Source organism: Rattus rattus, chromosome 3, assembly GCF_011064425.1.
Source record: "Rattus rattus isolate New Zealand chromosome 3, Rrattus_CSIRO_v1, whole genome shotgun sequence".
Taxonomy (NCBI): domain Eukaryota; kingdom Metazoa; phylum Chordata; class Mammalia; order Rodentia; family Muridae; genus Rattus; species Rattus rattus.
Genome location: NC_046156.1, coordinates 125,229,535 through 125,244,045, shown reverse-complemented (window position 1 = coordinate 125,244,045; position 14,511 = coordinate 125,229,535). Strand labels below are relative to the sequence as shown.

At 44.3% G+C, this 14,511-nt stretch overlaps 1 protein-coding gene across 1 annotated transcript in view; it reads right to left on the bottom strand.

Annotated features, from left to right (window-relative positions):
* Positions 1–13,392, bottom strand: part of Prkci (protein kinase C iota) — a 57,862-nt gene extending 44,470 nt beyond the window's left edge. Inside the window, 1 exon segment of the mRNA XM_032898566.1 lies at positions 13,076–13,392. Within this exon segment, the coding sequence (XP_032754457.1) occupies positions 13,076–13,176 (101 nt within the window). The 5' untranslated portion in view covers positions 13,177–13,392.
* Between the last annotated feature and the right edge of the window lie 1,119 nt (positions 13,393–14,511).

The window sequence follows — 14,511 nt, the reverse complement described above, 5'->3', positions numbered from 1 at the left end:
CAGGAGAGCCAGGAGTCAAAATCCTATCAATTATAGCATTTCCACAACAAAATAGCAGAAATTTAACTACAAACCACAAAATCAGCTGTTTTTCTACATATGAGAAATAAATCAGGAGGGGGATCCCATTCTCAGTATCTTCTAAGTGAGTAAACAAATAAATAATCCTAATAGTAATTTTAGGCAAGGACGTGAAAGCCTTCTACTGTCAACACTGAAGGTGGCCTGAGAAGACGGGAAGCCTCCCATCCTCACAGACCTGCAGAATTAATAACTGGAAATGACTGCATCACCAAGAATAATCTCCAGATCCAACAGAATTCCATCAACTTCCAGTTACACTTCTTCACACAACTAGAATCCACAGTACTGAAATTCATGCTTGCTCAGCAAGTAAAGGGGCATGCTGCAAAGCCTAAGTCTAAAGAATTACACGACAGGGAGAACTAACTCCTGAGAGCAGTCCTCCACCTCCGCACACCCACAACAGTATGTGTGCCCCGCTCCCACACACACACCAAGAATTGATAGGCAGGGATACATGAAATAAAACCCTTCTCCTTAACTAAGGAAACAATCACCAGAGTAAAGACGCAACCCACAGAATGGAAAACAACAACCTTTGCTGACAACACATCGGACAGGACAAGAGATTAAAATCTAGAATATATGAGGATAAACAAGAATTAAACTTCAAAAAAATCAGCCCATCAAGAAAAGGGCTAATGAACTGAACAAAGTTCTCAGAAGAAATCAAAATGACCAGTAAGCACATAGAAAATGCACAGCATGCTTAGCCATCAAGGAAAATGCAAATTAAAGCTGCTTTGAGATCCCAGTCACCCTAGTCAGCAATGCCACCATCAAGAAACAAGCAACAGGGCTAGAGAGTTATGAGCACTTATTGAGCTTACAGAGTTCCTGGGATCCCATCAAAGTACCCACATGGTGGCTCGCAACTAACCTAACTAACTAACTAACTAACTAACTAACTAACTAACTCATCTTCCAGTTATCTGACCTCTTCTGACCTCTATGGGCCCATACAGGCAAGACACTCACACACATAAAATAAAAATAAATAATTTACATATTTATATATAAATAATAAATATGCCACACCCAGAACTTGGGAGGTGGAGCCAGGCAGTGTCAAGGTTAGTCTGGTCGACAGAACCCTGTCTCAAAAACAACAATGATTTAATTTAAAAAAAAAAATCATGATTCAGTAGGCTTCATTCCAGGGATGCAGGGATGGTTCAATATACAGAAATCCATCAATGCGTTCCACTATATAAACAAACTCAAAGAAAAAAACACATGATCATTTCATTAGATGCTGAGAAAGCATTTGGCAAAATTTAACACCCCTTCATGGTAAAAGTCTTGGAAAGATCAGGAATTCAAGGCCCATACATAAACATAGTAAAAGCCATATACAGCAAACCAGTAGTCAACATCAAACTAAATGGAGAGAAACTTGAAGCAATCCCACTAAAATCAGGGACTAGACTGTAGAAAGCGGCGAGACGAAACAAAGATGGCACCGACATCCAGCCTTGTCTGGATGTCGACAACTTACTGCGCATGTGCAGGCTTGTACCCTTGCTAGGGTGGCCATATGATAATGAGATGTAGGGCGCCCTCCAGTGGTGAACAATGGTACTGCACATGTGCGGTTTTTGCACCGGGTGTCAGTTGACCGTTAATATGCTAATGAGGGGCGGTACCATGCTAATGGGGTGATTCATTCTCCACCAATCCCTGGAGGACAAGTAGTGGGGTGATCCATGCCCCACCAATCCCTGAGAGATAATTAGCATACTGTTGTGTATATTAGTCGAGCAACTTTGCCGCTCGGGGTCCCTGTTCAAGAGAGCTGTAACACTAAGAAGAGCTGTAACACTAAGAAGAGCTGTAACACAGTAAAGGCTTGTTCGCAGAAGAATTCTGTTGCCGCGCGTCGTTCTTGCTGGCGGGACATTGGGCGCACGACACTAGACAAGGCTGCCCACTCTCTCCCTACTTATTCAATATAGTTCTTGAAGTTCTAGCCAGAGCAATCAGACAACAAAAGGAGATCAAAGGGATAAAGATTGGAAAGGAAGGGGTTGGGGATTTAGCTCAGCGGTAGAGCGCTTGTTTAGCGAGCGCAAGGCCCTGGGTTCGGTCCCCAGCTCGGGGGGGGGGGAGATTGGATCAAAATATCACTATTTGCAGACGATATACCTAAGTGACCCCAAAAATTCTACCAGAGAACTCCTAAACCTGATAAACTTCAACAAAGTGGCTGGGTATAAAATTAACGCATACAAATTAGTAGCCTTCCTCTACTCAAAGGATAAACAGGTAAGAAAGAAATTAGGGAAATGACACCCTTCACAATAGTTACAAATAATATAAAATACCTTAGTGTGACTCTAACCAAACAAGTGAAAGATCTTCAAGTCTCTGAAGAAATCGAAGAAGATCTCAGAAGATGGAAAGATCTCCCAAGCTCATGATTGGCAGGACCAATATAGTAAAAATGGCCATCTTGCCCAAAGCAATCTACAGATCCAATGCAATCCCCATCAAAATTACAACTCAACTCTTCACAGGGTTAAAAAGAGCAATCTGCAAATTCATTTGGAATAACAAAAAATCCAGATATCGAAAACTATTCTTAACGATAAAAGAACTTCTGGGTAAATCACCATCCCTGACCTCAAGTTGTATTACAGAGCAATAGTGATAAAAGCTGTATGGTGTTGGTACACAGACAGGCAGGTAGATCAATGGAATAGAATTGAAGACCCAAAAAGGAACCCACATAACTATAGTCACTTGATCTTTGACACAGGAGCTAAAAATGATCCAATGGAAAAGAGACAGCATTTTCAACAAATGGCGGTCAGTATGTAGAAGAATGCAGATCAATCCATTCTTATCACCTTGTACAAAGCTCAAGTCCAAGTAGATCAAGGACCTCCACATAAAACCAGACACACTGAAACTAACAGAAGAAAAAGTGGGGAAGAGCCTCAAACATATGGCACTGGGGAATTACCTGAACAAAACACCAATGACTTATGCTCTAAGATCAAGAATTGACAAATGGGACCTCATAAAATTGCAAAGTTTCTGTAAGGCAAAGGACACTGTCATTAGGATAAAATGGCAACCAACAGACTGGGGAAATATCTTTACCAATCCTACATCTGATAGAGGGCTAATATACAAAGAACTCAAGAAGTTAGACTCCAGAGAGCCACATAACCCTATTGAAAAATTAGGTACAGAGCTAACCCTAGAATTCTCAACTGAGGAATACTGAATGGCTGAGAAGCACCTAAAGAAATGTTCAACATCCTTAGTCATCAGGGAAATGTAAATCAAAACATCCCTGAGATTCTACCTCATACCAGTCAGAATAGCTAAGATCAAAAAACTCATGTGACAGGACATGCTGACAAGGATGTGGAGAAAGAGGAACACTTCTCCATTGTTGGTGGGATTGCACGCTGGTATAACCACTCTGGAAATTAGTCTGGAAGTTCCTTGGATAATTGGACATAGTACTACCTGAGGACCCAGCTACACCATTCCTGGGCATATACCCAAAAGGTGTTCCACCGTACATGCTCCACTATGTTCTCAGCAGCCTTATTTATAATAGTCAGAAGCTGGAAACAACCCAGATGTCCTTCAACAGAGGAATGAATACAAAAAATGTGGTACATCTACACAATGGAATATTTATTACTCAGCTATTAAAAACAATGACTTCATGAAATTTATAGGCAAATGGATGGAACTAGAAAATATCCTGAGTGAGGTAATACACTCACAGAAGAACACACATTAGCCCAAAAGCTCAGAATACCCAAGATACAATTCACAGACCATATGAAGCTCAAGAAGGAAGACTAAAGTGTGGATGCTTCAGTCCTTCTTAGAAGGGGGAACAAAATACTCACAGGAGGAAATATGGACATAAAGTGTGGAGCAGAGACTAAAGGAAAGGCCATCCAGAGACTGCCCCACCTGGGGATCCATCCCATATACAGTCATCAAATCCAGACACTATTGTGGATGACAAGAAGTGTTTGTTGACAGGAACCTGATATAGCGGTCTCCTGAGTGGTAGAGCTTGGCAAATACAGAGGCAGATGCTCCCAGTTAAACCACTGGACTGAGAACGAGGTCCCCAATGGAGGAGTTAGAGAAAGGACTGAAGGAGCTGAAGGGATTTGCAACTCCATAAGAAGAACAACAATATCAACCAACCAGAACCCCTCAGAGCTCCCAGGGACTAAACCATAATCCCAAGAGTACACAGGGATGAACCTATGGCTCCATCTGCATATATATAGCAGAGGATGACATTGTCAGGCATCGATGATGGATGGGAGGAGAGGTCTTTGATCCTGTCAAGGCTCGATGCCCAGTGTAGGGGAATGTCATGATGGGGAGGTGGGAGGGAGTGGATGGGTAGGTGGGGGAGCACCCTCATAGAAACAGGGAGATAACAGATTTCTGGAGGGGAAACCAGGAAAGGTGATAACATTTGGAATGTAAATAAAAATATCCAATTAAAATAAAGAAAAAGAAAAGCAACAACTGCTGTCAGAGTGTGGGGGAAAATGAAGCCTTGTATACTACTGGTAAGACCGTCAGGTGGTGTGCTTCAACAGGCATCAATGTGTATGTTCCTCAAAAACTCAAGAGGAAAGTAGGGTCTGATCTAGCTCTATCACACCTGAGCACATACCTACAGGTCTAGATCAGCACACCACAGAAACAGCAGCACACACATGTTCACTAACATACTACTTGTAACGGTTTTGAACCAGAAGAAGAAAGGCAGAGAGAGGGGGAAGCAGCCAAACGTCCACTCTCTTTGTCATTGTTCTACTGCTTTCAAAAGACACCATGGCCAAGGCAACTCTTATGAGGAAAAGGACTTAATAGGGGCTGGCTTACAGGTTCAGAGGTTTAGTGCATTATCAGCATGGTGAGCAACATGAAGGCAGGCAGGCAGACATGGTACAGAAGGAGCTAAGAATTCTCTAACTGGATCCACAGGTAGCAGGAAAAGAGACACTAGGCCTGGCTTGTGCTTTTGAAACCCCAAAGCCTACCTCCAGTGACACACTTCCTCCAATAAGGCCACCTATAGTGGTGAGTTTGGGCTACACGGCTCTGTGTGAGCAACCACCCTTGACCTTCCCCTGCTACCCAAGGCCCAATTGGGTAAGTGGCCACTTACCTGAATTCTTACATGGCTCATTGGCTCTCTCTCCTGCAGCTCTAAACCTCACCAGTCACACCACATCATGGCAATCCTCTTTTTTCTCCCCAGCTGTGTCCTAGCCTGTGCAACTCTAAGAGTCCCACCCCATGCCCAGCCATTGGCCACTGGCATCTTTATTGATCAATCAAAAGCCAATTTTGGACAAGGACCTTCAGGGTTTGGACACATGGATTCCCGATTGAATCAAAGCATTAGAACCAATATCCAACACACACTTCCTAATCCTTCTCCAGTAGTGCCACTCCCTAATGGCAGTGTATTTTTTAAGCCTGTGGTGGTTTGAATAGATAAGGCTCCCATAGAGTCATGTAATTGAGTGCTTGGCCCATAGGGAGTGGCACTATTAGAAGGTGTGGTCTTGTTAGAGGACCTGTACAACTGTGGAGGCGAGCTTTGAGGTTATATATGGTTCAGCTACACCCAGTGGGGCTCACAGTCCCCTTGTGCTGCCTGCTGATCGAGATGTAGAACTCTCAGCTCCTCTAGCACCATGTCTGCCTTCACGTTTCCATGCTTCCCACCATGATGATAAAAATGCACTAAACCTCTGAAACTAAGTCAGCTTCAATTAAATGTTTTCCTTTATAAGAGTTGCCTTGGTTATGATGTCTCAGAAGTTAGTACCAGGAGCTGGAGAATTGTGTGACAGGCCTGACCATGCCTTTTTTTTTTTTTTTTATAAAGATTTACTTATTTTATATATGTGAGTACACTCTCAATGTCTTCAGACACACCAGAAGAGGGCATAAGATCCCTTTACAGACGGTTGTGAGCCACCATGTGGTTGCTGGGATTTGAACTCAGGACCTCTGGAAGAGCAGTCTGTGCTTTTAACCTCTAAGTCATCTCTCCAGCCCCCTGACCATGCTTTTGTTAGGAGGAATAAGTACTTTGAATTAGGAACGTGGCACTCCCTAAAGACAGTGCATTTGTGCCTATAGAGGCCACTTCTATTCCAACCACCACATCCAGTAACAGGCGAATGGATAAAGAAAGCATGGGACATGCACATAATGGAACTTTACTCAGCAATAAGGAAAAAGGGAGTCATAACATCTGCAGGGAGTAGACAGAACTAGAAATCACTACACTGAGGGAAAGAAGTCAGACTCTGACAAGTACCTCATAGTTTCTCCCATACGAAGAATTTACTTTCTAACCTATATAGTCTGTGGGGTGGGGTGTGGGAGGGGAACCAGCAGGAAGGGGAAGAAGAATGGCAGAGGGTAGGAGGGACACCAATGAGGAAGATCAAAGGTAGCATTTGTATGAAATTGCCATAACAGATCCACTCTGTTAAATCGTAATTTTAAAAATTAAGCAAAGGAGTCTGGAGCGAAGGCTCAGTGGGTAAAAGCACCAGCTGCTCTTCCAGAGGACCAGGATTCAGTTCCCAGCACCCACATGACCATCTGTAACTCCAGTTCCGGGGCATCCAACAGACTCTTTGGCTCCCACAGGCACCAGACATGAACATGGTACAAATACTTACATGTAGGCATACATCTTACATAGAAAATAAAGATAAACCCATCTTAAAAAGAAATAAAAATTAAGTAAAAACTCACAAAGCAATTTCCATTTCCATAAAACAGAGAATGAACATAAAAGCACAAGCACATAAAAGGGAAAGGAGTTCTCAACGTCATGCTCAACTCTGTATCAGTGCCTTCCAAACTTCAATCTTGTCTATAACATGGACATCACGATCACCTCCCTGAGCACTGCTGTGACTATTAAAAGCAGTGAGTACAACGGCCTTGCAATCCTTCAAAGGTGTAGGTAACATGATGTGTTTAAAGTAGCTGGTGAAAGTTCTCAGTAGCAATCATAGTTCATTAGGATGAAGGCATTACTATAACCCAACACAGTCTACAAAACCCCAGCAAGACTGTCAGTCAGAGACGTCATTATCCTATAAACTCCAGGGAGGTTAACCAAGAAGTGGTTAATAAATGACAATTCAGTTTAAGCATACAAAAACTGATAGCAGGACAGGCCGGGTGGTGCACCTCTCTAACTCCTCAGGAGGCAGATGTAGGCAGATCTCTGTGAGTTTGAGGCCAGCACTAAGACCCTGTCTTTAAAACTACAGAACAGAACAGAAAGCTGGTGACATAAAGCCAGGCACAACAGCATGCCCTGCAGTTCCAGCTGCTTAGGGAGGTGAGGGAAGAAAACTACAGGCGGCTAGGAGGGCCAAGTAGTCAAGGCAACACAGCACAACTGTAACTGAAAGAAGAAAGGATACAGTAACTGTGAGAAAGTAAGTTTGAACAGCAATGCCCCCCACAGGCTGGCTGCCAGAACGGTTAGTACACAGCAGGAGGCACCATTTTGAACAGTTCTGGGAACACTGGACGGTGAGGCCTACCCAGAGGAAGCAGGTCACTGAGGAAGAGGATCTGTGGCACTTTATCTACGGCCACTCCTAGCCTTGCTCTCTGCTAGGATGCGAGCAGCTACCCTGTGCCTCAGTCTTCTGCCTCCGTGATGTTTCACTCAAGTGTGGGGCCAAGAAACCATGAGCCGCACCCTCCGAGACCAGGAGCCTAAACAGTGTATCCCTAGAGCTGCTTTTGTTAGACATTTTGGCCACAGTGATACAAATAACAGGAAACAAAAGTTCCCATTTGAAAAAGCAAGAAATTCTTGGTGAAATGCACAATATCTAACCAAAACAAAAAACCGTGGGAACAGAAGATTAAATAAATGAGACTTCCCACAGTACATCAAAACTATACACTGTAATAATGAAATTGTGGCATGTACTAAACAGATCTCTCTCCAAACAATGGCACGGAATGGACAGTTATCTGTATACATTAAAGAAATGCAGTGTGTAAAAGTTATTTCAAACAAATAGAGAAAGGAAGACCTCTTTTTAAAAATATTAGTAGAATTTTAAAACATAAGTTGTATCAGAAAACTACTAATGACTATACCTCAAAATATAATATTGAGAAGATGATTATTTAAAACTCTGCACAGTACAGAACTGTAGGCTACTTGTGAATGAGAAACTTATTTACCTAAGGCAACAAACCAAGGAGCCACATATACAGAAAAAAAGGGCAGATTTAATTACACAAATCTTAAAATCCTCAGGTAAACAATAGACTGAGAAATGCCTGCCAATTTTAATAGACAAAATGTCAATGTTTCATCATCAAATTTAAAGGGGAAATAGCTAAACTGGTGAAATGACTGCCTGGCATGCTGGGTTAGTGCACCAGCACAGCATAAAACCAAGGCCTGGTGGCGCTCTGATACCCAGTATGTTACATGTCAGTGTCAGCATTTGACATGGACCCTGTGTAAGAAAAGAAGGGGTAGAGGAAGGGGAAGGGGGGAGAAAAGAGGAGAGGGAGGGAGGGAAGGAGAGAAAACACAGACGAAGAATGTGACCAAACACCTCATAACCCCAAGCACTCGGGCATCACAGCCAGGAGGATGGAGAGCCCAAGGCCAGCCTAGGTTATAAGTGAGTTCGAGGCCAGTTCACCACGCAGAGACCAGCAAGGAGGGGAGGGGTAGGAAGGGAAGGCCCTCTCCCTCTGGGGAGAGTTTCTAAGCGGCCGCTGCCTTCCGCTGCTGCTTCTTCAGCCCTTCAGTGTGCATGTGCGCATCTCAGGCCTCACCAGTTCCTCAGTGCCAACAAGTTGCTGATCTCAGCATTACAAACTCAAGATTTCTGAGGGTGCTTTTCTCTTTGGTCTGGCTATGGACCAGCTATCCCTTGGAGCTGGCTGCCACTCTACCGGCCCACCCCCACCCCTTGAGGGTCCGTGGTTCATGCTGTCCTCTAAATGACTATGTAACCAAGGATGAGCTTGAGAAGTCCTGACCCTCCTGCTTCTCCCACCTGAGTACTGGGATTCCAGGCAGGCAGCACCACACTTGATCTAATGTGGTGTTTGGATTGAACCCAGGGCTTTGTGCACACCAGGCAAGACCTGCACCAGCGGAACTACACTCAACTCCAACAACAGAAAGCACACAACTGAACTAATTTTGCAATACTTTAAAAAACAAGACCTGACAGGACTTATTCACTGTAAGGGGAAAAAATACAAACAGCTCTACATTCCAAATATGCAGAGTCAATCCTGGGCCATGGACATAGCTCAGCAGCAGAGCGGGATCCCTTGCACTGCCAAAAACCAATTATTGTTCACAGAAGGAATTCTCTGGGCTGCGATCACTGTTCAACAATAATGGCTTATAACTTGCTTTTTACCAGCTTTCTGCCAAATCCCTGTACACATACGATGTAAAGATATGAGTGGTCCAGTCATTACCTGGTTAAATCCTATCCCGCAAGTACCTTTATACAAGGATTAGCACACAATGGCTACCTATCACCAACCAAAAAAACCTGTTTCTCTTCCTCCAACCCAAGAGCACTTTAAGGGCTGAAAAGGGCCACTGACTCATGAGTTCCCATGTTGGGGAAAAGAGGGTGCAGGCCACGAGACAGGCACTCGCTCAAACCAGAAACTAGAAAGTCCTCCTACTTTTAAAACCAGAAAAAAGTCAAATTGCACGCCTCTTGTACCTAGGAGGGTACACACTTTCCCTAAAAACAAAACATATTTAAAGGAGAGGATAATTGATTCACTGAGAATATTCAAAGATTCATCCTTCCCTGGGAAGAAATACAGTGAGGAGAAGGAAGGGTAAAGTTTCAGAATATTGCTCTTACGAAAGAGCAAATGAAAAGAAACTTTTCTTTGTGGGGTTGTTTTTGTCGCTGAGATTAAAAACCTCATGTAGCCCAGGCTGGTTCCAAACTCACACTTCTGACCTAGCTACTTCCTCCTCCTGAGTGAGGGGATTCCAGTGCCCCACGCGCCAGGTTTATGCAGTGCTGGAGATGAAGCCTGGGTCCTCGTGCACCGTAAGCAAGCTCTCCTCTAGCTCTGTCCCCAGGCTAACACACCTTTTCCAACTCAAGCCCTCAGTCATTTCCCAGTGTAAGGGAAAGGGAGTCTGCTTAGGCATCATGTCCGGGATTTGTTAGCCAACATATTTACTAGCTATCCTTGCTAGTGACTCACTGTAGTCCCATCAATGCTAATAAGCAGCTGGCTGTAAAATAACTACCAGTTTAGATTACTGTTAATAAACATATAATCTTAACGTCTAACTCAGAAAAAAGAAAATGGCACGGTTGAGAGTGCTGAGGTGGTCCTCAGAGGAGGCTTGGAAAAAAAGGAGTATTAAGATGCTTCCATTGATCACTAAGGACGGGGGTGCTGTGTGCCTTTCTTTAGTAAAATTTCCTAGACTCCAAAAGATAATATTAGTTAAAGTGCCTTGAGAAATTTTTAGACAAAAAAAACATATGTCCATATTCTCATTTTCTTTATTTTAATAATTAGAGCGATAAATAACTAAAATCCATATGGAATACCTGCATTTCTAGAGTCCAACATACTAATTTCCTTCCAAAGAAATTTTGGAAATGATTTACATGGTATGCCTGTTTACACTTGTCAAACTAATAAAATATGGGAAAAATGAAAAAGCATTAATTCCTCAGTCTTTCACCAAGTCACTGGAGGCTAAGTACAGTAAGTAAAAAACTAAAAAACAATCCCTGAATAACCAAAATTGAAGACACACAGAAGACAGGAGACAGGAGGTACTATACACCTTAATGTTCATCTTTCAGTGGTATTTCAATCGATAAATACCATCTAAAGATGATCCCTCAAAAAACAGAAATGAGGGCTGGAGAGATGGCTCAGCGGTTAAGAGCACTGACTGCTCCTTCAGAGTTCCTGAGTTCAATTCCCAGCAACCGCATGGTGACTCACAACCATGTATAAGGGGATCTGATGTGTCTGAAGACAGCTACAGAAACATTAATGCAACTTTCTAGAGACTTATTTGTGTGTGTGCACGTGTGACATGTGGGTGTGAAGTGGCCAGAAGAGGGTATTGGGTCCTGGAGCTAGAGTTGCAGGAAGTTGTGAGCCACCTAACACAGGTTCTTCAAACACAATTTGGATACTTTGGAAGAGCAGCAAGTGCTCTTAATGGCAGAGCCGTCTCTCCAGTTTCATAAACACAACCTTTAAAACAATAAATGCAACCTGCAGAAGAACCACACGTTAACCACTAACAGTAGAGCCCATGGAGACCGGAGGGCGAGAAGCCACACTCTTACACCTGTACACAATATGCACTTTCTTACCATGTGCATGGATTTATACTGAACTCTAGTTTGTAGACCTGTCAACTAGACAGCTTCTTTAAAATCCACTGTATTTTCTCCTCTACACCTAAAAAGCCACAGGCTGTTAACTTTGCAAAATGGAACCTTCTCCAAACAATGTTCCTAAACCCGTGGATCTAGATCCCTTTGGGGGGGTCCAACAGGAGTAGCCTAAGAGCATCTGAAAACACAGATACTTACATTACAATTCATGACAGGAGCAAAATTACAGTTATAAGGTAGCAACAAAAATAACGTTGGGTCACCACAACATGAGGAACGGTATTAAACAGTTGCAGCATTGAGAACCACTGCTCTAAAATAAGTATCGCTCGAATTATCAGAAAGTTGTGTGTCTGTCCTTGGAAGCGGGGCTGTGGCTCTTGCAATCCTGCGAAGTTTGTTCATGGCTGACCATGAACCAAAATGGCTAAAGTAGCTATTATGGCAACTACCAACTGTAAAGAAAAAAAAATTCAAAGAAAAAAATTGTAATGTGTTTGCAGAGACTATTTTAAAGTCAAAACCTCTTTTTTTTCCTCTTTGTTTTGAGTAAAAAGAATATTGACTACTGCAAATTCTACAAAGTAGTCCCAAATCAGTCAATGTCTGAGGCTGGAAGATAACACACAAACCGAGGTAAGGCCTTACATGTACACATTAAGACATGTGGAACTCCTGTTCTCTTGAAAGGAAAACAAGAAAGACATGTGAAGGTCTGCTATCTTCGCTGATCCCCTCAGGAATGTGAAAGCACGCACAGCTCTTTTAACCTTGCAGTACTCGGAGGCTCTTAAAAGCAATTTATTTCTGCCTAGACAAGCAGTGAGGTCTTCTGTTAATCCCCACTCTCCAGCCTTTATGCTAACACTAGTCTTTCACCTCAGCAGAGATCCTAAATTATCTCAAACCACAAACTGAATTCAAAGGAGAGGTAGAACTTTATGACAAGTCATACTAGAAAATGAGTTGGCTGTAACCTCAGAACTGGATTACTTTTGGCAGAGACATTAGTTTAAACGTTTGGTAATCAAGTGGAGTAAAGATCGTTTCTAGAATTTAAAGCCTTGGCTTCTCACCTTTCGATATCTCGCCCTAACTTCCAAAATGTGGGTCAGCACACTTGCCCTGTAATTCTGACCACCACTAAGGGGCCAGTGCACATCCTTTTAAAAAGTATCGAGTTTGGTACTAACTCTAACACCTATATCAGCTCTCTGACCATAGTCCAGACTTGAACTCTCCCTCGGCGAAGGATAGATATAAACCTGATTTATGAAACAGGCTTCAGGCCTGTCTGTAATGAAAGGAGCCAGCTAACGAAGCAGTCCAGGCTTGCGAACCCATAGTGGTGAGCGAACAGAGGCTTCCCTGGAAATCCACCCTGCCCGAAACAGTAGCAAATTTCTCCGTCAGCTGATTTGTCCTCCCCTCCGGTTGCACCCACTCTCCTCCGCCGACTCCTGGGCGACCTACACTCATTTGTCCTGGGTGCCACCAACCGCGCCCTTCGCCGCCCCCCACGATCGCTCAGGCCCCTGACCACCGACACTCACCCGCGGTAGTAGGCTTTCACCCGGACCTGGTGGGAATGGTCCCCGCCGCCGCCGCACGCGACCGTGTGAGACATGGTGCTGCTGTCCCTCTGGGTCGGCATCTCCTCACTCCCCCGCCTCTCCGCTGGAGGCTGAGGGGATCCGGGCAGCGCCGGGCGCCGCGAGGGTCTCGGCCTCCCGAGCTTGTCGGGAAGCCGTGGCCGCCCGCCTCCCCGACCAACACGCCTAACCCGCCAGAGCGAGCGAAGGGTCGCTTCGCCGCCACAGCCCGAGCCCCGGCGCTCCTCCCTCCGCTCTGCACAACACGCCTCCCGCCACGGCCCCTCCCACCACGTTCGCTCCTAGGGCCGCATTCCGCGGCAGGGCGGGCTCAGGAGCCGCCGAGTCCCGGCGCTCTCATCCTCACGGGGGCGGAAAGGCTAGCAGAGGGAACGGGATCCACTGGCCTACCATTAGTCGGCCTGAAATGGTGACATCCTTGGCTATTAATTCAAACAGTTATAAAACGAGCACTTTAAACGGAAAGTTTTCTGCAAAAAAGACCCACAGGGAACCCACGCTCAAGGTTGTTTCCCCTATTCTTCTATTTGGTCTCATCCCAGTCAGCCCGCCACGCTTCCGGGATGTATTTGCTGCGCGGGATTCTGGGATTTGGAGTCCCGGTGGGATTCTGGGATTTGTTCCTTAGGTACAGGGTGCCGCGTTTTCTGTCTTGCGCTTCCCGGGACTTGTAGGCATAGAAGTCCTGAGAACAGCTTGAGTATCTGAGGGCACTGGAAACATGGCTTCATCAAGACATAGACTCTGTTTCCAGTTAAATTCTCCATGTCAGCTTCATCGATCATTGAAATTAAACAGTGCCCTTTTGGGGGAACAAGATTTGATTACCTGCCCAGCAAATTCTTTTATGGAGAGAATTTAATAACATAGGTAGCAAAACGTTAATGAATGCAACGAAAGAAGAAACTCAATTGGGAGATACCACAGAAGAGAGACTTTTTCAAGACCCCCCCCCCATACCCAGGCTTCTCTGTATATTGCCATTCTACAGAACAAAGTGTCCAGTGTAAACTGGTTTATCAGTTCATTAGCATTTATTTTACTTACACTAGCTAGTCGAGAATGAAAAATAATCCGTCCTTGTAACTTACTTTCAGACTTCCTTGGATCTTGGCTGTGTCGCTTAACTTACTCTACCCTTAAGTTAGTAGCTCGAACCCAGCCCCAGGTCAGCCTAGATAGCAACCTGTGCACTGAGTTGTAATAAGCAACAATACAGCTTTCTTGTTGTTGTTTGGTTTGGGTTGGTGAGAAGTTTTCTTTGTGTAACTGTCCTGGAATTCATTCTGTAGATCAGGCTGGACTCGAACTCAGAGATTCGCCTGCCTCTGCCTCCTGAATCCTGGGAATAAGGGTATGCGTCATCACTACCCAGC